Source organism: Pelophylax lessonae, assembly GCF_965119305.1.
Source record: "Pelophylax lessonae genome assembly, chromosome: 4".
Lineage (NCBI taxonomy): Eukaryota > Metazoa > Chordata > Amphibia > Anura > Ranidae > Pelophylax > Pelophylax lessonae.
This window is the reverse complement of record NC_138771.1, coordinates 44018469-44041589: the sequence shown is the minus strand read 5'-3', so window position 1 is coordinate 44041589 and position 23121 is coordinate 44018469. Positions and strand designations below refer to the sequence as shown.

The 23121-nt window shown below is 44.3% G+C and overlaps 1 protein-coding gene across 1 annotated transcript in view; it reads right to left on the bottom strand.

Moving 5' to 3' along the window:
• Window positions 1-23121, bottom strand: part of AGBL1 (AGBL carboxypeptidase 1) — a gene marked incomplete at its 5' end in the record, with an annotated part of 1093821 nt that overhangs the window by 963802 nt on the left and 106898 nt on the right. The window contains 3 exons of the mRNA XM_082254318.1: window positions 9744-9875; window positions 16697-16843; window positions 22179-22242. Of these exons, the coding sequence (XP_082110444.1) occupies window positions 9744-9875; window positions 16697-16843; window positions 22179-22242 (343 nt within the window). The remainder of the gene's footprint in view (window positions 1-9743; window positions 9876-16696; window positions 16844-22178; window positions 22243-23121) is intronic.

Below are 23121 nucleotides of genomic sequence, written 5' to 3'. Positions count from 1 at the left end.
AAATGGCTCTAAAACACCAAAGGAAAGGGCTAGAGTGCTGCAAATGGCAGCAAAACGTAATTAAGAGCATGGCAAGTGCTCTGCAAACAAATGTGGATAGGGAAATAACTTAAAACAACAAAAAAAAAACAGAAAAATAAAACAATGTTCTTCTTCATCTCTGAAGGACGAGGCCCATATGGAGTAGGAGGGAGGTTGAGGTGGTGGTGGATGTGGCGGTGACATAGGCGTGCGCACAGGGTGTGCTGGGTGTGCCTGGGCACACCCTAATCACCTAGGGCACATAGCATTGCCAGTGAGGAGATGGGAAAGATCTCCCTGGGACCTGCTCTGCTCTATTTCTCCTTGCCTACAGGTACATGGCCCCGATACATTACTCTCCCTGCTGGCAAACACATGCATGTGTATTTCAACTTTGGGGTGCACACCTTAATGCAATAGGCTGCGCACACCTATGGGCGGTGTAGGTGGAAGCGGCGGTGGAGGAGGACCAGGGCCGGATTAACAGCATCATGGGCTTGGTGCTGAGGATTTTGAAGGGCCTTAAGGGCCGTGCCTTGCCATGCACCCAGAGGAGGAAGGGTGCAGCCATGCATGCCTAATTCAACATGGGATGCTGTCTCTGAAGCCCATAAACACATCCATGCATCGCCAACTGTCCCTCCTTGTCCGGCCTTCACGCTGTGTGGGGAGGTTCTGAGGGTGCTGCCTGGGGAAGCGAGCATAGAAGCCAGACTTCTGTGTTTACAAGTGACAGAAGAGCGGTAACAGTGAATATGGCCAACCCGGGGCCTATATAAAAGGTAGGGGCCTGGAGCTGCAGCTCCAATAGCCCCTACATTAATCTGGCCCTGAGGAGGAGGACGAGGTAGCCAACACTGCTTCTTTTCAAAAATTTTAAATGAGGGTACACCCCAAAAGAGTGAGAAAGAGCAAAAATGGAACAATGGGTGGGTAAGGTCGGTATCCATTGCTATTCTGCATAAGGTACGGAAAAGTCCCGTGGGATCCATGCCTGGTTCATTTTAATGAACGTGAGCTTGTCCACATTGTCTCTGGACAGGCGGCTGCGCTTGTCTGTTATAACGCCCCCAGCCGTGCTAAATACCCGTTCAGATAATACACTGGCTGCAGGGCACGCCAGCACCTCCAAGGCGTAAAGGGCAAGCTCAAGCCATGTGCCCAATTTGGAGACCCAGAAGTTGAAGGGGGCAGACCCGTCATTCACTACATGTAGGCGTGTGCACACATACTGCTCCACCATGTTGGTAAAATGCTGCCTCCTGCTAAGACGTTCCATCTGAGCTGCTGGTGCTGCTGTTTGTTGTGGCGTGCTGACAAAGCTTTTCCACATTTCGGCCATGCTAACCCTGCCTTCTGAGGTGCTGGCGGTGCCCTGGTTGCGTTGGCGACCTCCTCCTCCTCCTCCTCTGCCTTGTGCTTCCACTGTGGCCCCGCTGTCAGATGGGAATGCCAGCAGCATGGCGTCTACCAGCGTGCGCTTGTACTCGCGCATCTTGCGATCGCGCTCCAATGAGTGAATTAAGGACGGTACGTTGTCCTTGTAACGGGGATCCAGCAGCGTGGCCACCCAGTAATCAGCACAAGTTAGAATGTGGGCAACTCGGCGGTCGTTGTGGAGACACTGCAGCATGTAATCGCTCATGTGTGCCAGGCTGCCCAGAGGCAACGAAAGGCTGTCCTCTGTGGGAGGTGTATCGTCCGTGTCCTCTGTATCCCCCCAGCCACGCACCAGTGATGGCCATGAGCTGGCCTGGGTGCCACCCTGCTGTAAACATGGTTCCATCTCCTCCTCCAGCTCCTCCTCCTCCTCATCCTCCTCATCCTCCAGAACTGTGCCCCTGCTGGACAATTGCGTCCCTGGCGTTTGCGTGTGCAGGAACCCACCCTCGGAGCCCCTTGCGAATGACTGCCCTGAAAGCCTTGGAAATGTTACCTCTTCATCCTCCTCCTCCTCCTCATCCTGTGCCACATCCTCTTCCATCATCGCCCGAATTGTTTTTTCAAGGAGGCATAGAAGTGGGATAGTTAAGCTGAGAACGGCGTCATTGCCACTGGCCATGTTGGTGGAGTACTCAAAACAGCGCAACAAGGCACACAGGTCTCGCATGGAGGCCCAGTTAAATTAAATAGCGGAATAGAAAATATGATCCAAAAAAAGTGTATGTATATCACACGTACACAACCACACTAGGCCCCAATTACTATTGTTTGTACCCCTAAAAGGCTAGGAGTAGGGGGGAGTATGGAACAGGCAGCACCCTCAAACCTTCAGAAGTATGAGATGAACCCCAACAACTTGGAAAGGTGGATCTCTCTCACACGTACCAACACAGACTATCCCCCAATTTAACTGATCCCCAAAGGTTTTTGATTAAATAGCGGAATAGAAAATATGATCCCAAAAAAGTGTATGTATATCACACGTACACAACCACACTAGGCCCCAATTACTATTGTTTGTACCCCTAAAAGGCTAGGAGTAGGGGGAGTATGGAACAGGCAGCACCCTCAAACCTTCAGAAGTATGAGATGAACCCCAACAACTTGGAAAGGTGGATCTCTCTCACACGTACCAACACAGACTATCCCCCAATTTAACTGATCCCCAAAGGTTTTTGATTAAATAGCGGAATAGAAAATATGATCCAAAAAAAGTGTATGTATATCACACGTACACAACCACACTAGGCCCCAATTACTATTGTTTGTACCCCTAAAAGGCTAGATGAGGAGTAGGGGGGGTATGGAACAGGCAGCACCCTCAAACCTTCAGAAGTATGAGATGAACCCCAACAACTTGGAAAGGTGGATCTCTCTCACACGTACCGACACAGACTATCCCCCAATTTAACTGATCCCCAAAGGTTTTTGATTAAATAGCGGAATAGAAAATATGATCCCAAAAAAGTGTATGTATATCACACGTACACAACCACACTGGGCCCCAATTACTATTGTTTGTACCCCTAAAAGGCTAGATGAGGAGTAGGGGGAGTATGGAACAGGCAGCACCCTCAAACCTTCAGAAGTATGAGATGAACCCCAACAACTTGGAAAGGTGGATCTCTCTCACACGTACCAACACAGACTATCCCCCAATTTAACTGATCCCCAAAGGTTTTTGATTAAATAGCGGAATAGAAAATATGATCCAAAAAAAGTGTATGTATATCACACGTACACAACCACACTAGGCCCCAATTACTATTGTTTGTACCCCTAAAAGGCTAGGAGTAGGGGGAGTATGGAACAGGCAGCACCCTCAAACCTTCAGAAGTATGAGATGAACCCCAACAACTTGGAAAGGTGGATCTCTCTCACACGTACCAACACAGACTATCCCCCAATTTAACTGATCCCCAAAGGTTTTTGATTAAATAGCGGAATAGAAAATATGATCCCAAAAAAGTGTATGTATATCACACGTACACAACCACACTAGGCCCCAATTACTATTGTTTGTACCCCTAAAAGGCTAGGAGTAGGGGGAGTATGGAACAGGCAGCACCCTCAAACCTTCAGAAGTATGAGATGAACCCCAACAACTTGGAAAGGTGGATCTCTCTCACACGTACCAACACAGACTATCCCCCAATTTAACTGATCCCCAAAGGTTTTTGATTAAATAGCGGAATAGAAAATATGATCCAAAAAAAGTGTATGTATATCACACGTACACAACCACACTAGGCCCCAATTACTATTGTTTGTACCCCTAAAAGGCTAGATGAGGAGTAGGGGGAGTATGGAACAGGCAGCACCCTCAAACCTTCAGAAGTATGAGATGAACCCCAACAACTTGGAAAGGTGGATCTCTCTCACACGTACCGACACAGACTATCCCGCAATTCAATTGATCCTCAAAGGTTTTTATTGAATAGCGGAATAGGAAATATGATCAAAAAAAGTGTATGTATCTCGCACGTACACAACCACACTAGGCCCCAATTACTATTGTTTGTACCCCTAAAAGGCTAGATGAGGAGTAGGGGGGGTATGGAACAGGCAGCACCCTCAAACCTTCAGAAGTATGAGATGAACCCCAACAACTTGGAAAGGTGGATCTCTCTCACACGTACCAACACAGACTATCCCCCAATTTAACTGATCCCCAAAGGTTTTTGATTAAATAGCGGAATAGAAAATATGATCCAAAAAAAGTGTATGTATATCACACGTACACAACCACACTAGGCCCCAATTACTATTGTTTGTACCCCTAAAAGGCTAGGAGTAGGGGGAGTATGGAACAGGCAGCACCCTCAAACCTTCAGAAGTATGAGATGAACCCCAACAACTTGGAAAGGTGGATCTCTCTCACACGTACCAACACAGACTATCCCCCAATTTAACTGATCCCCAAAGGTTTTTGATTAAATAGCGGAATAGAAAATATGATCCCAAAAAAGTGTATGTATATCACACGTACACAACCACACTAGGCCCCAATTACTATTGTTTGTACCCCTAAAAGGCTAGGAGTAGGGGGAGTATGGAACAGGCAGCACCCTCAAACCTTCAGAAGTATGAGATGAACCCCAACAACTTGGAAAGGTGGATCTCTCTCACACGTACCAACACAGACTATCCCCCAATTTAACTGATCCCCAAAGGTTTTTGATGAAATAGCGGAATAGAAAATATGATCCCAAAAAAGTGTATGTATATCACACGTACACAACCACACTAGGCCCCAATTACTATTGTTTGTACCCCTAAAAGGCTAGGAGTAGGGGGAGTATGGAACAGGCAGCACCCTCAAACCTTCAGAAGTATGAGATGAACCCCAACAACTTGGAAAGGTGGATCTCTCTCACACGTACCAACACAGACTATCCCCCAATTTAACTGATCCCCAAAGGTTTTTGATTAAATAGCGGAATAGAAAATATGATCCCAAAAAAGTGTATGTATATCACACGTACACAACCACACTAGGCCCCAATTACTATTGTTTGTACCCCTAAAAGGCTAGGAGTAGGGGGAGTATGGAACAGGCAGCACCCTCAAACCTTCAGAAGTATGAGATGAACCCCAACAACTTGGAAAGGTGGATCTCTCTCACACGTACCAACACAGACTATCCCCCAATTTAACTGATCCCCAAAGGTTTTTGATTAAATAGCGGAATAGAAAATATGATCCCAAAAAAGTGTATGTATATCACACGTACACAACCACACTGGGCCCCAATTACTATTGTTTGTACCCCTAAAAGGCTAGATGAGGAGTAGGGGGAGTATGGAACAGGCAGCACCCTCAAACCTTCGGAAGTATGAGATGAACCCCAACAACTTGGAAAGGTGGATCTCTCTCACACGTACCAACACAGACTATCCCCCAATTTAACTGATCCCCAAAGGTTTTTGATTAAATAGCGGAATAGAAAATATGATCCAAAAAAAGTGTATGTATATCACACGTACACAACCACACTAGGCCCCAATTACTATTGTTTGTACCCCTAAAAGGCTAGGAGTAGGGGGAGTATGGAACAGGCAGCACCCTCAAACCTTCAGAAGAATGAGATGAACCCCAACAACTTGGAAAGGTGGATCTCTCTCACACGTACCAACACAGACTATCCCCCAATTTAACTGATCCCCAAAGGTTTTTGATTAAATAGCGGAATAGAAAATATGATCCCAAAAAAGTGTATGTATATCACACGTACACAACCACACTAGGCCCCAATTACTATTGTTTGTACCCCTAAAAGGCTAGATGAGGAGTAGGGGGAGTATGGAACAGGCAGCACCCTCAAACCTTCAGAAGTATGAGATTGTGTTCACTGTACCCCACAAAGATTGAGTTCACTGCACCCCACAATGATTGTGTTCACTGCACCCCACAAAGATTGTGTTCACTGCACCTCACAAAGATTGTGTTCACTGTACCCCCCAAAGATTGTGTTCACTGCACCCCACAAAGATTCTGTTCACTGTACCCCACAAAGATTGTGTTCACTGCACCCCAAAAAGATTGTGTTCACTGCACCCCAAAAAGGATGTTGTTCACTGCACCCCAAAAAGGATGTTGTTCACTCCACCCCAAAAAGATTGTGTTCACTGCACCCCACAAAGATTGTGTTCACTGCACCCCAAAAAGATTGTGTTCACTGCACCCCAAAAATGATTTTGTTCACTGCACCCCAAAAAGGATTTTGTTCACTGCACCCCAAAAAGGATGTTGTTCACTCCACCCCAAAAAGATTGTGTTCACTGCACCCCAAAAAGATTGTGTTCACTGCACCCCACAAAGGATTTTGTTCACTGCACCCCAAAAAGATTGTGTTCACTGCACCCCAAAAAGGATGTTGTTCACTGCACCCCAAAAAGGATTTTGTTCACTGCACCCCAAAAAGATTGTGTTCACTGCACCCCACAAAGGATTTTGTTCACTGCACCCCACAAAGATTGTGTTCACTGCACACCAAAAAGGATTGTGTTCACTGCACCCCAAAAAGATTGTGTTCACTGCACCCCAAAAAGATTGTGTTCACTGCAGCCCAAAAAGATTGTGTTCACTGCAGCCCAAAAAGATTGTGTTCACTGCAGCCCAAAAAGATTGTGTTCACTGCAGCCCAAAAAGATTGTGTTCACTGCAGCCCAAAAAGATTGTGTTCACTGCAGCTCACACACAGAAAAATGGATGTGGATCACTGACACCTGCCTATCTCCAATCCCACACCACACAGCAATATTGATTGTAGTTTGTAGAACACAGTTTCCCTAAAATTCAGCAGACTCTGTCCCTAACAGGATTGAGAAGAGATCGTAGATCAGGATTGAGTGCAGACCCCACCCCCCACACAGCAATATCGATTGTAGTTTGTAGAAGACACTGACCCTATAATTCAGCAGACTCTATCCCTAAAATGCCTACAACTCGCCCTGCCTAAACACTCCGACCTGTCCCTCAATTCTATCCGGACACAAATGGTTTTTTCCTGCCTATCTTTCCCTAATCAGCAGCCAGCACGTTGATGTGTGCTCTGTCCCTGAATCTAAGCAGCATAATGACGCCGCTGCGGCTGCCTCGAACTTATAAAGACTTGGTCACATGCTTCAGACGGCCAATCACAGCTACTGAGACATTTGCAGGCATGGCTGGGATGGCTTAAGGCACACCAGTTAAACGATTGTTGATTGGCTGTTGAAAGCCCGCCATGAAAAGAGCGCCAAAGCATGCAAAACCCGGAAATAAAACGACCGAACACGGATTTTTACCCGAACATACAGTAAAGTGTCCGTGTCCGTGTTCGGGTACAAAAAATCCAATTATTCGGTACGAACACGAATAATACAGTCCGTGTTCGCTCAACACTAATCCTGGGCAATGTGCAATAATATTAAAGGTCTTAATATATCTGCAATCTGGTGAGTGGGGAACCTTGAGGGGCACCTTGTCACTTTGCAAGCACCTGAATTATTTTTGGCACCTTGGCACCTTAATTGGATCACCATAAGGACTTTTTGTTTCAAGCACTGAATATTCTTTTGGAGTATATCTAACCACTTATGTGTATACATGCACTTTATAATTTATTGGATATTGCATATATTTTTTAGCACATAGCACTTTGTGTATATGATCTTTACTATGCACTTTATAAATTATTGAATATTGTTTATATATCACAGCACTTATCACTTTATTGAAGCTAGCGCTGCATAAATTAGTTTTTATCACATGTGATGCATACTAGCACATTATGCCTTTACTTTGCAAGTAAGATAAAAGCAAAAAAAAAAAGCAGAGTTTACTTTTTAAAACCCAACTGCTACATATATACGTCCATGCAGGTCCAAGATTGAGTGCCAAGAGCATGCTTACTATGCGGTCCAGGCACTCTGACTGAGCTGTCACCAACAGCTCTTGGTACCTTTTTGTGTTCGAAAGCCAGACGGACAAACTCTTGATCATGTGACCACTGTGAGAGCCACACGTGATCGGAATACTGCCTCCTAGCATTAGGATTCACATAAAGGAATATCAAGAGGCAGCAATAAAGGATTCAACATAAAAACATGAGCGCCAAAGAGAGGCACTCTATGCACAGCACTCGACTCTCACCAATGCTTTCTCTAAAGGCAATAAAAGAAACAGGGGGAAACACAGAGCAGCCGCCTAATGTCATAGTACCAAAAGGGTCCACCACAACTATGGCACCACCAGAAGATCCAGGTCGCAACAAGATGCATTTCAAGGAAATAAAGCTGAAGAAGAGGAAGATTTCCTTGAAACACGTCCTGTTGTGACTTGGATCCTCTGGTGGTGTCATTGGTGTGGTGGACCCTTTTGGCACTGGGACATTAGTTGGTGGCTCAGTGCCTAGGAAGAGCTGCCACATTCTCAGCAAACAGGACGCTGGGTTATGGACTGGGTTATGATCCCCTTTGCGGCCTGGGACAGTGCACTGACAGCGGCTCACAATTTTGCCTTTTTTTGCTCCCGATGCATCTACTTTTGTGAGTAGAACCTTTTTATATTGTTTTAATAAAGGCTTACATTGACATACTACACCAGAGCAGTGTCGCTGTCTGTCCCTTTCCCCTTTTTTAGCAATAAGGGGTTGACTAACCTGTAGTGCTCTATGAATCTTATGGTATATATTACATTTTTATTTGGAAAACAAAAACTGTAGGGGAAATCTACTAAAATGGGAGCACTCAGGGTGTTTTCACACTTGCGATTGCCTAGTCCGAACCCGAGTTCGATTGTTCCCCCCTCCCCCTGCCCCCAATGGACTGTGTTCACATTTGATTCTTGTATCTGAACCGCGGTACACTTGTGTCATCAAGCTTAGCCAGGGCGTACTCATGTTGCTTGGCAACCGCTGTAAACGAGAAGGTGCAAAATGGATAGAATGGCTCGCTTTGGTACAATTGCGTTCTCATCAGAAGCGAACTGTACTGGAGTTTACATGAACCGTACCCCAGACCACCCTTTTTAAGTGGACTCGGGTATGGTTCACAGGTGCGCACCCGAGTAGTGTTCACACCATCAAAAAGAACCGAATTCTGACGTCAATCGAACCCGGGTGCGCACCAAAAGTGCTAGTGTGAAAACACCCTCAAAATCTGGTGCAGATGTGCATTGTAGCCACTCAGCTTCTAACTTCAGCTTGTTTAGTTAAGCTTAGACAACAAAACCTAAAAGCTGATTGGTTTTTATGCGGAGCTGCACAAGATTTTGCACTCTCCAGCTTTAGTAAATCCCCCCATGTGTGTGCACTATATCGTTTAAAAAAAAAAAAAAGATAAAAGTAATAGGTTAAAAATGTATATATATATATAAATTTAGAACGGATCCAAAGCCATTTTAGCCTACTCAGAAATGATATTTTTTGGTAGATTCCACATCGTTATTTGTATAGTTATGTACCAGCTACTTATGTGTATTTTATGAGTGGTATGATATCTAAACCTGAAGTTTCAAGTCTTCTACTGGAAATGATCATCATAAGGGAGTATCAATCTTCCAGGGAGGTTTACAATACTGAGGAAGACAAGCAGGGAAGAGAGATGGAAAATCAGCAATGTCTCATTACTGGAGTATCCGGAGAGATGAGACATTGATGGAAATTCAGTTCTCCAGCTGGCTGGCTGAATCTATCAAAGTACACCAAGTACAATTATGAAAAAGAAACCACTGGCAGTATTATTGTACAGAGAATGGTAATATTGCATTCTGCAATCACGGAAATGAATACCCACCATTGGAAGCATATACTTGCACAGTGCAGAGACATGGAGTCAGGTGAGCAGACTTGAACAGATTTTTCCTTATCAGACTCAGGGTTACATCAATAGCTTCCAATCTTTGGGCCTTTTCTCCAAAATGTCCATCTAAAATAATAACAAATAAGTCAACATGTTTCAGAACTATATATATATATATATATATATATATATATATATATATATATATATATATATGCACCAATGACAAAAAGCAAAACTTTTTCCTTTAGTTTTGGACAAAGTGGGGAGGTATTAGAACACTCATCTGTTTTTTTTTTTAAATTTATTTATTTATGAGAAAAAAGGATAAACAGGAGATTTCCATTTACAATATTCGTGCAATTTGATCCATTTGGTTCAATAAAAAAAAAAAAAAAGGCAAACAGAAACCAACATAATTATTACCAATATGTTCATACATATATTAGTTATTAACTCTGAAAATTTATTCTAAAAAAATTCAAACTCAATATGGACCATTTCATTCTATCTATCAAAAGTTCTCCAGTACCTCTAATGTTTTTTAATTTTATATCAAAAGAAACCAAAAAAGAAGAAAAAGAGAGGAAAAAAAAAAAAAAAAAGAAAAGAAGAAAAGGAAAGCTAAAAACTTTCCACAACATGTTACAATTTTGTATTTTACGCCACTCTTCCCTAGCCTCATAATTAAGAGAAACAAAAGGAAAGAGAACCAGACTCTACCCTTAAGATCTGTGGATCCCTCTTGTCTCCAGATCCATGACCACCCTAGATATTCTATAACTGTCTCTGATTTCTATTTATTTTATTTTTTTTTTAATTCTTTCCATCTCCTGCCAATGTTAAGGCCCAGGGGCATCTAAGCTTTCACCGTTGAACCAAGTTTCCCTTCCCCTTCCCATCCCTTTCTGTCCCTCCCACTAAGAGAGGCCCTTAATATTCCTTACATCCGATTTAGGGGAGCCTTTATCAGGTGGCCATGCGCTTAACTCAGCTTTGCATATATTTCTAGTGTTTCTATTTCTAAGTGTCTCTGTGCCCTAGTGTTATTTGATCTAGTGTTCTCTTTAGTCTATCCACTCTATTCCTTGTTCTGTGTTTTCTCCCTCATATTTATTATTTACATTCCCCTTGACTTCCTTGTGCCCCAACCTTGTGATTGTGTGTGTGTTCGGTATTCCCTATTTCCCCCCTATTGTGATACTTAAATTTATTCCTCCTCCAGGCAATCTTACTTCTCTCTCAGTGTATTCTCTGTACCAATATTTTTTTATTGCTGACTGTGACCCTGACAGAGAGGTTCACCCTCTCTATTTGTCCTGTTATTGTTATCACCGAGTGTTAAAGTGAAAGAAAATCCCAAATTTTGGGTTGTCACCAGACCCGGAGTAGATGGGAAGTCCTACAATGTTAAACCAGTGTTCATTTTGGCAAAGAATTTTGATTTTGTTTTGGTTTTAGTCCCATTTTAGTCATCTGCAATTGTTTTAGTTTTAGTCGTATTTTAGTTGGCTAAAACCTCCAGTACATTTTAGTCAAATAAAATAATTTTAGTCAACTAAAATCATTTTTTTAATTCCCAAACTAATTATATACTCCTGGAGTAAAAAAAAAAAAAAAAACTAATATTATATTATTATTTATGGTATTAAGGTTTGAATAAATTCACAGATACAGATTTAGCCACTCTGGACGTTCTGAGGAGGCCTGTAATGCTGCACAGTGCTCTGGACATGGACAGTCTGAGGAGGCCTGTAATGCACACAGTGCTCTGGACATGGACAGTCTGAGGAGGCCTGTAATGCATACAGTTCTCAGGACATGGACAGTCTGAAGAGGAGGCCTGTAATGCATTGCACACAATGCTCTAAACTGTGGTCCGAGGAGGCCTCTAATGCACACAGTGCCCTGGACTGTGGCCTGAGGAGGCCTGTAATGTTGCACAGTGCTCTGGATGGTGGCTGTAATGCCACACAGTGCTCTGGACCGTGGTCTGAGGAGGCCTGTATTGCTGCACAGTGCTCTGGATGGTGGTATGAGAGGCCTGTATTGCTGCACAGTGCTAGGGATGGTGGTATGAGAGGCCTGTATTGCTGCACAGTGCTCTGGATGGTGGTATGAGAGGCCTGTATTGCTGCACAGTGCTTTGGATGGTGGTATGAGAGGCCTGTATTGCTGCACAGTGCTCTGGATGGTGGTATGAGAGGCCTGTATTGCTGCACAGTGCTCTGGATGGTGGTATGAGAGGCCTGTATTGCTGCACAGTGCTCTGGATGGTGGTATGAGAGGCCTGTATTGCTGCACAGTGCTCTGGATGGTGGTATGAGAGGCCTGTAATGCTGCACAGTGCTCTGGATGGTGGTATGAGAGGCCTGTAATGCTGCACAGTGCTCTGGATGGTGGTCTGAAGGGAGGCCTGTAATGCACAGTGCTCAGGGATGGTGGTCTGACTCTGAGAGGCCTGTAATGCTGCACAGTGCTGGATGGTGGTCTCAGGTCTGAGGAATGGCCTGTAATACATATTGCTCTGGATGCCGATGGTCGCTGGTCACAGTGGTCAGAGGGGGCCTGTAATGCTGCACAGTGATGGATGGTGGTCTCATGTCTGAGGGATGGCCTGTAATGCACAGTGCCCTGGATACCTGTGGTCAGAGAAGGCCTGTAATGCACACACATTGCTCTGGACAGACGGTGGTCTGAGGGGAGGCCTGTAATTGTAATGTACACACTCACAGTGCACTCGCCTGCTCATCGTCGTTGTTGTGACTGAGTCGAGAGTGGGACTAAGACTCTCATCGGGAGGCTGCATTCATGCCGCACTGCTGTCTTAGCCAACGAGGAGGGGAGTCCCAGGTAGCTTAGACACTCCTGCAATATCGCTGGACAAGGACGGGCTCAGGTAAGTATTAGGGGGGCTGAGGGGGGCTGCTGGACACAGAATGTTGTTTTATCCTAATGCATAGAATGCATTAAAGCGGAGTTCCGGCCTCGGGGGTGAAATTTAGATAAAAATACCCCCTTACACTTACCTTTTATAAGAAATACTTACCTTGAAAATTTCTTCTCCAGCGCTGCCATCTCGGATGTGGGCAGCTGAAGCCAGCGCGTCCTCTTCTGCGTCCTCTTCCATGTCCTCTTCTCCCAGAATGCCCTGCACTGGCCCAGCTCGACACTTCCGGTGCGCGTGCATCATCCCTCCACAGCTTCTGGGCATGCCCAGAAGCTGAATGAAAATCAATAGAACGTGTGTGTGGTTATGATTAAGCGATTTTTATCGTGAAACGCGTCAACCGACACGTCTGTCCGTGTATTGCACTGTCTGTCTGCTGTATTCATGGAGAATAAAGGAGTTCTATTGATTTTCATTCAACATCTCTGAGTGCGGTCTTTCTCTTTTTGGATGTCTATTTGCTTGGATGGCGGATCTGACCTGCACCGAGTGCTGAACTTGCACCTGAGCGGCTTCTTTCCTTGTTTTCGTATGCCCAGAAGCTGTTTAGCAGGGGATGAGGCGCCCGCCTCGAAACTGACGAGCGGGGCCGGTGCAGGCGCATTGATTCCTGGGAGCGATGACGTTCAGCTCCCAGGAATCAATGCAAGGAGGAAGTGACGTGTGGGCCGCGGCCGCAGAGGGAGGAAGTGGAAGAAAGGTGAGTATATTTTCTTCAATAAGGTAAGTAAACAAAAAAAAAAAATCGTAATTATCCATTTTTTTTTTTTCAGGTGACACTCAGCAAGCGGATAGCCCAAAATAGATTTTGTCGATTTTGAGGCCGAAACTCCGCTTTAAAATATAAAAAAAAGCTTGTGTCTTTACAATCCCTTTCATTCAACCTGGAAAGTGAGGATATACTATTAATGAATGGGTGTCATGGTGTTACTCTTGGGGGACATGACCACAGTACCCTTCATTCATTATGTAATCATGAGCAGCAGTGACATCATCACCTCCTTTAACTATGAGAATGGCAACCAAACTGATAAGAGGAATGGAGGAGCTCAGCTATGAGGAAGGATTAAAGGAACTGAATTCATTCTCTCTTGAGAAGAGGAGATTAAGAGGGGATATGATCACCATGTATAAATACATAAGGGGTCCAAATAGTGAACTTAATATTAAGGTAATCAGAGGACAAGGGGGCACTCTTTACATTTAGAGGAAAAGAGATTTATTCTCCAAATACGGAAAACTTTCTTCACAGTAAGAGCTCTGAAAATGGGGAATAGACTCTCCCGAGAGCTTGCTCTGGCCAGCGCAGTAGATTGTTGTAAGAAAGGCATGGATTCTTTCCTAGATACACATAATATAACTGGATATTAAAGTGGATATAAACCCCATTCATGAAATTTGACCTGGGCACATATATCTGTAGTGTTTACTTATCTCTCTCCAAAGCCCTAATTCCCATGTCTTTTTGCTGCTCCGTTCTTCTGTTAACAGCATGATAACTTCTGACAAGTTCTCCAACACAGGAGATAAAAGCAGCTGTAAATTTGTGCCGGGGTAGATACATAAAGATAGATTAGCAGAGAGCTTGTCTATTCACAGCACAGTTCTGCATGTTTCTTCCTTCACCTGCCTATGTAAAGGGGGGGTGTGTGCCTTTCCTCCAATCAGCTGTCACACAGCATATGCCAAGAATCCACACCCAGTGCTGGAACAGGAAGAAACAATTGTAACACAATTTTTACCTTTTTAAACAGTGTAGAATGCAGCAGGTATACGAATAAAACTTACGTAGGGAGATTTGTTTCATCTGTTTGTACCATCTGAGGCTGTTCCCCTCACTGAGTATATGTGCAGGTTTACATCCACTTTAACATTTATAGGTAAAGTTGATCCAGGAAATATCTGATTGCCTCTCGGGGGATCAGGAAGGAATTTTTTATTTTTTATTAATTTTATACAACTTTTTTTTCCTTACGTTGGTTGAACTAGAAGGACTTGTGTCTTTTTTCGTCCAGACTAACTATGTAACCTCAGCACCATTCCCTTCTTCTTTGAGGACAACCCAGCACTGGAGAAGATCGGGAGAGAAAAATAGGAACCTGCATGTCACATGACTGACCAGAAGACTTTGGAAAAGGTAGGCATACTACAAAAAAAATAACATAAGCATGGGGGAGTTTCCAGTGTAGGAGGGGGCCACCTTGTAGTGCAGGGATCAGAGTTGGACTTTAATTAACATCAAAGTGGTATATGTAAGTTACAACATTTAACCACTTCAATACCGGGCACTTTCGCCCCCTTCCTGCCCAGGCCAATTTCCAGCTTTTAGCTCTGTTGCATTTTGAATGACAATTGCGCGGTCATGCAACACTGTACCTAAACCAAATTTATGTATTTTTCCCCCCACAAATAGAGCTTTCTTTTGGTGGTATTTGATCACCTCAAGGTTTTTTATTTTTTGCTAAACAAATAAAAAATGACCGAAAAGTTTGAAAAAAAAAAGTTTTTTTGTTTATGTTATACAATTGTGTAAATAGATAGGTTTTTTTCCTGCACTGATGAGCATTGCTGAGGCTGCACTGACAGGCATTGATGAGGAGGCACTGATGGGGTGGCACTAATATGCGGCACTGATAGGCAGCACTAATAGGCAGCACTGATGGGCACTGATATGTGGCACTGATAGGTAGCACTGATATGCAGCATTGGTGGGCACTGAGAGGAAGCACTGCTGGGCACTGATAGGCGGCATTGATGAGCACTGATGGGCACTGATAGGCAGCACTGATGGGCACTGATAGGTGGTACTGATGGGCACTAATAGGTGGCACTGATGGGCACTGATGGGCAGCACTGATGGGTACTAATGGGCACTGATAGGCGGCACTGGTGGGCAATAATGGGCACTGGTGGACAGCACTGATGGGGAGGGCACTGGCGGGCTCCCTGAGCCCTGATTGCCATCCCTGGTGGCCATGGTGGGCATCCCTGGGGTCATGGGTGGCCATCCCTGGGGTCATGGGTGAGCATCCCTGGTGGTTCTAGTGGCACCATCCCCAAGGGTCTGCACTGGTAATCAATGCTCTGATTACTAGTGCAGACCCCCCCTGTCAGGAGAGCCGCAGATCGGCTCTCCTCTACTTGTGCCTGTCAGGCACGAACTAAGGAAAGCTGATCAACGGCTCTTCCTGTGTACTATGTGACCAGCTGTGATTGGACACAGCTGGTCACATGGTAAAGAGTGACACGCCGCATCAGTGATCGCCGTTCTGCGTGCCCCCCGGGGGATGCGCAGAGCGCATTATCCTGCCGCCATCATATGACGTCCGGTCAGGATAATGCAACCACCTTCCCGCCGTCACTTGCCTATAGGGCAGGCGGGAAGTGGTTAATAGCAGACAAAGGGCCATCAAAAATGTTTTTTCAAATTTTTAGGGGGGAATTCTTTCCCCCACTTCCTGGATTCTTGCCTAGGTGAGTGTAAACATAGCCTTAGAGATTAGAAGGCTGGCAGGCTGCCAAGTTGCTGCTGGTTAATGGAAGCCGGAACTGGGCTGCTGAAATGAAACAAAGTAATTTCTGCTGTAAGTTTTGAAGAGGAATTGCTCCACAGTTCCAGCAGCTACAGAGGTCAGTAAGGGCTTGTTTGAAAGCTTGTTTACCTTTTGTTAAGAATAAGTAAAAATATAGTATAATGGCCATTGCCTGGCTGAAGTTTTAATGTATTATTTTATGTTAATGTTTTCAAGATCTGCAGTCAAATTAAACCCTCTCTATTCAAAAATGTGTATAATATGCTGGTGTGGGCTACAAAGACAAAAATAATATTTTGACTTTTATTTACCTGATAATGTGCCAAAAACTAATTATTTAGGAATAATTATACTAAGTAAACATGTTATTTCTGGTCATTTCTTTATAACATGATTGCTATAAAAAAAAAAAATTAGGCTCATACTTTGGTGACCAAAAATGAAAAATCCCACAGATACCGTACCTCTCTGGCCTACCTTGACCATCAAGTGGAGAAGGGGTAAAAGGAGGCTGTAGTCAATGGATTCTGATCTTGCTAGATTTACCAGGGTTTGAAGTAAGGCCTCGCTTCCTCCCTTGGATATCATGTAGTGAATCCTGCGATGTGTTCCTTTGGTGGGAAGATAACAGAAGATATCAGAGATTATATTCAGGAAATACTTTTTTTTTTTCAAACCTAGAACAGGCTTGCTACAGTATTTTTTAACAATAATTTAAAACACGAGAAAATATTTGATTTTTATTTATCTGTAGTCAACTGCATTGCAAAAAGAAATGCTAAATTCAGTACTCACAGTGCTTCATATTTTTTTAAAAGTTAGCAGTCCACCAATGGCCCCATGAGCAGTCTTGTAGGGAATCATTAGTCAAAGGGTAGTTACAGCATTAGCAGCACCCAGTAAGGGCTAGGTCACACGCACTAGCCTGTGCTTACAAGGTTGCTCACTCAGTGGCCAAAATGGTGCAAGATCTCACCTTTGGTCATTAATAACTTATCTCAAAAAAGCTGTTTGACTGTAAAGTGGATCCAACATTTTCAGTTCTTTTTGGGTAACGGTTCTTAAACGAAAAGTAGAGATCAGCAATTCTGACCTCACAAGAAGCATGCTTGTTCCTGGCAATGAACCATAAAAATGTTGTATTGGCTTAAAACTAATGTAGCACACTCCGCTGGAAATAGACAGGTTCTCCCATAGTAGAACAGAGGCAACTTGACCAGACACAGTTCCGAGCACAGTGACAATTGCAGACTTAGTCTTGGACAGGGCTTGACAATTTGCTTGAAATCTAGGAGCCAGTCAAAGTTAGGAGCCAGTTTACCAAAATGGCCAGCTTCTGTTGGACTGGCTGCCATACACACGAGCCCAATGGCAGCCAGTTTTTAATAAACCGGCTGATGTTGACCGGCATTCAACCCGTGTGCATCAAGGTCTTACCTTGCCTTCCTGTTGGCAGCCATCTTGGATATGTGGAGAATGCTGTCTCTTATAAACACTGTTTGCATCATCACTTGCCTGCTGCCTGGGCATTGCTCAGTAATGGTGTTGCACACCTGACTATATATATATATCACCTGATGGGTTCTAGTCCTTGCCCTTGTGTTGGTGCTCCATGGTGCATTACTGCTAGCAGTCTTCAGAAGACCCAACACCTACTACCCACTCCTGGACTCGATCCTGGCTTGGATGACTACCCGCTTCTGGACTTTACCCTGGCTGTTCCTGATTGCGCTCCTCACTCTTGCTGTGCATTTATTGTTTTTGCTCTAATAAACTGCTTTATTTTACTTGCATCTTCATGTGGTCTGGTTTCCTTGCACTCTAACAGTGTGTACGTTGTTCTCTTCTTCTGAGAGATATTAAAGGAACACTAGGAGTCATAAACATTGCACATGCTGGGATATTTACAATTATGTCCTGGGGGCTAGTTGCACCCCTAGCACATGTGATTTACTGCTGGCAGTACTGCTGGCTGGTATGGCTGTAGGTACTGCTGTGGGTACTGTTGGCTGGTACTGCTGAGGGGTACTGCTGGTGGGTACTGTTGGCTGGTGCTACTGGCTGGTACTGCTGGTGGGTACTGCTGACGGGTACTGCTGTGGGTACTGCTGGCTGGTACTGCTGTGGGTACTGCTGGCTAGTACTGCTGTGGGTACTTCAGTGGATACTGCTGGCAGGTACTGAAGTGGGAACTAATGGCCGGTACTGCTGGCGGGTACTGCTGTGGGTAATGCTGGCTGGTACTACTGGCTGGTACTGCTGGCAGGTACTGCTGTGGGTACTGCTGGCAGGTAGTGCTGGTGGGTACTGCTGTGGGTACTGCTGGATGGTAATGCTGGCGGAGAGTGTGAGGAGCGGCGCTGGAGGAAGCATGCAGAGCCAATGCTTCCTGTATCTCTCCTCTCATAGTCGGAGAGCATTTGATATCACTCCGCCTGTGACAGGACGAAGCCGGAACCTTACAGGAAGCATGGCTCCATTCTGTCACAGCTAACAGACACTGTTCTGTCACCAGACATCCCAAGTCTCCTGCGAGGTGCAGGAGTCTCCCGCATGCGGGCGCGGCACATGCGGGTGTCAGGGAGCCGCAGCCCACATCCGGGAGACTCCTGCATGTGGGAGACTCCCGCACCTCGCAGGAGACTTCGGGCGTCCGGCGACAAGACACCTTACGCAGTGTACCCCAGGCGCCAGGCTGCTAATTCCAATGTGACATGGTGCCTGGGGTTTGTCGAGCCCCGGTCTAGGAGATGTCTTTTTGGTGGACTTATTGCAGAATTCAAACAGGAGAGAGGGAAGAGGGTACAGGATACTTCAAAAACATAAACAAGTATTAGGAGGATAAACTTTAGGCAGAATCCTCTAGATGCGGCCATTTCTGGGGTTGAAAGGGATGGCCAGCTAATCAATGTCTCTAAGCGAACAATCCAAGCCCTTACAGGAACCCCTGGCACTTACTTTCCCAAGCACATGAACACCTGGGGTCCAAGATCAAAGTCTTTATCACAAAGTCTGAGGACAGCTGTCACCCATTCCAGCTTCCATGTGACACTCCTCTTTAGGTCAACTACCATAGGTAATGCCCTCCAGCAGGTATCTTTATATTCAGTTTTTCTCAGACCTTGAGCCAACAACCTATTGAGGCCCAACATCAGTTCCCCAGTACACAGGCTGCATCCCAGGGACAGCAGTCCCAGGACAAGAACACTCTGATCAAGCCCCCCAAACATGTATCTTCTCCATCAGCATCCTTCTGGGTGCCCCTCCCAGGAATTGGCTGAGAGCAGACAAATATTCATAACTTTAGTGGCTGAGCCTCCTACTCTGTTATCTGTAAGCTAGAGACAGGCAGGAGTAATCAACCATTGAGCTTAGGGAAACCTGATAAGACCTAGGAAACAGATCACTGCTCTACTAAGTGCAACAGAGACAAACAAAAAAAATAAAAAAAAATTAGCCTAGGGCAGAGTGCAACACAAGATTATAAATTATTGTTCACTGTAGAATAAAAACTAAAAGCACATCTTTTGTTTTTTATCTTTTTGGATATGGGAGGGTTATTACCTCTGTCTTTGTTTTGCCCTCTGTGTCCCATTGGGGAAATTTCTCTTTACTTCCTGTCCCATAGCCAAAACAAGAAGTGAAAGGAGATCCCTCCAAAGTGAGAAAATCAATGGTTGTCACCATAACTGGTGTCTCCTACTCTAAAGATAAAGCCCCAAAATTTCACTCGATGATGTTGCCATTGCTGACCAAGGATTCTGTACTGGCATCTATGATGGATGTAGTGGTAGTGATACTTAAACCAGGCAAGAAACCTGGTCTATGCTCTTTATACCAACCAATATCATTGCTAAAAGTTGAAGCCAAGATACTAATGAAGGTTTTAGGCAATTTCTTAAATCTCATTATTTCAGCTTTGGTTCATGTGGACCACTCTGGGATCATACTGGGTTGTGGAAGAGTTATTAATATTTGCAGATTGTTTAGCCATATGGTTCTGGCCAATTCTGGCAGCCCAGTGATAGTAGTCTCCCTAGACGCTGGAAAAGCACTTGACTTGGTGGAGTGGAACTACCTCTGGGTTGTCCTCCGCAAATTTGGATTCTGTCCTAAGTTTATATTGTGGCTTAGTTTTCTCTACTCTACCACAAAGGCCCAGATAAGAACCAATAGCACTGGCTCTGACCCTTTCTCCCTACATAGGGAAATATGGCAGGGTTTATTTCTCTCCCCAGGACTGTTTGTGTTGGCTCTAGAGCCCCAAATGAGGAATACAGCCACAGTAAAGGGTAATAAAGTCCACTAGGGAAAAAAATGTCCTTATATGCACATGAAACACTTCTATACCTTGCTAACACAACCTGTTTAAAAACCAAACTTGTATCCCAATTGGAAGATTTTCCCTCAATTCTTGATGTGGTGACAACCCAAAATTTGTGATTTTTTTCACTTTCAATCAGCAATGAAAACCCGACAGGTAATCTTTTTTTCTCAGATAATAGGTGCAGGTACTCCCCCCTTCAGAGTCACCTCTTGTCTACGCCCCCTACCTACCTCTGAGCACTGTCCCTTAATGTGACCCCATACCCACCTTCCAGTGCTGCCCACTTTAGAAAATACAGAACCAAGTATGATTTTACGGTCCTAAGTATTTGATGGAAATTGGTAATGTTAACAAGAAAAGCAGTAAAACAGATCCCCCGCAGCCAGAAACAAGACCCCCGACCAGCAACAAAACACACTTGCAAAAGAATATCTCCCCAGCAACAATAGATCGACCCCAGTAACAACAGACCCCCACCAGCATTGATAGACCTTCTAGCAACCAGCATCAATAGACCCTCTAGCAGCCAGCAACAAAAGATTCTTCCTTCAATTGTATGCCCCTCCCATCAACAATTGACCCCCCTGAAACATAAGAACTCCCCCTAAGCAACAACAGATTCCCAACCAGCAACAATAGACCCCCCTGCAAAGATAGATCCCCCTGGCAACAATAGATCAACTCCAATAACAAGAGACCTTCGACAGCAAGGATAATCCTTCCTGCAACCAGCATCAATAGACCCTCCAGCAGCCAGCAACAAAAGATCCCTCCCTCAATTGTAGACCCCTCTCAGCAACAATTGACCCCCTGCAACATAAGGCCTCCCCCTAAGCAACAACAGATTCCCGACCAGCAACAATAGACCCCCTGCAAAGATAGATCCCCCTGGCAACAATAGATCAACTCCAATAACAAGAGACCTTCGCCACCAAGGATAATCCTTCCTGCAACCAGCATCAATAGACCCTCCAGCAGTCAGCAACAAAAGATCCCTCCCTCAATTGTAGACCCCTCTCAGCAACAAATGACCCCCTGCAACATAAGGCCTCCTCTAAGCAACAATAGAATCCCCACCAGCAAAATTAAACCCCCGGCAATGATAGATCACCCAAGTAACAATAGATCCCCCAGCAGCTACCATCAATAGACCATCCAGCACACCCCAGCACTCCTTGCCATTACATATATTTAGTGCTGGAGGTGTCATCAAAAAAGCCCTGGGTGTCCTGACCCCTCTCCACTCTATCCAAATGTAAAAAAAAAAAAAAAATGGGCATTATACTAAAAGTAAAGAAGCAATACCATGTGAATAACTTCCACATTTAATGCGTTATTTAACAGCCTTTTTTGTGCTATTGAGTTAAAATCGATTAGGAAACTATGGTTGAAATGCCCTGGTAGGGTCAGCCCCATTATAAGTACCCTATGCTTTTCCTCTCCATGGTCCTCAGTCAGAGTACATCTTTTATGTCAGGATGGAAAAAGACATATATTGGTCTCATTATCCATAGAATACTTGGTGTAGTCGTTCACAGAGAAAGCAATGCCTTTTTACAGCCCTATCATTTCCAAGAACATCGCCTGCAATAAAATACTAATGTAATATGGTCACTTACCAGCAGACAGCAATTCACTTAATACGCTCAGGATATTCAGGGTTACATCTTTCTCCGCAGAGTTCTGTCACGAGAAGAAAATAGACACATTATATTTACGTTATGGGACCTGCAGCGCCATTTTCTGGGAAAAAAAAGAGATGATTAAATGTTTTTCCGATGATTCCTTTTTATAACTTCAAGTAATCGATTTTATATTGCCTGTTCAAAAATCCATTTCTTTACACATCTCAGTGTTTACTACATGCAGGTGCACCTTAGAACTCAATGCCGCTTTAACTCTTGTAGATCTCAGAGCCATTGGCAGCTTGCTTTACAGAAAGCACTGATTATATTTCTGCTGCGGCAATGTTCAATAGAAAATGTACAATATGTACATCATTTCACCTTGTATCACTGGAATGTGTATTCTGAAATAATTCAGCAGTTGGTGAAAGGAGTGCTGGAACTCCATTGTGTCGTGTGACATAATGGAAACAGTCAACTTGTTTCCCAGTAATAGACGGAGTAAGTTATATTATGAGAATACAAAGACGGAAAAGAGTAATCAAACGAGCACAGGGTAAAAATTGGGCATTTTCTATAAAAGACAGATTTTAGTAATTATCCACTTTTCAAATGAATGGTGAATTCAAATTAACATATGCTATGGCCTTGACTAAACATAATTGGAAGCAAAACACAGACTTATATAACTATACCACATTGAATTCATTTTAACTCACACAAGCAATTACTGACAGCCTTTAAAGCTGAACTCTAGCTTTTTTTTTCACTAGAACTGAATGGAATGATCAGTCCCAGCATAGACCATACCTGCCTGGATGATGCCTGAGGGCCTTACAGGCACTTCCTTCTTCATCTCTAGCCTGGAAAACACCCCTCTGTAGTCTTTTAATGTCTGAAAATGATGTAACTTCCTTCAGAGCTCTGATAGTGGGTG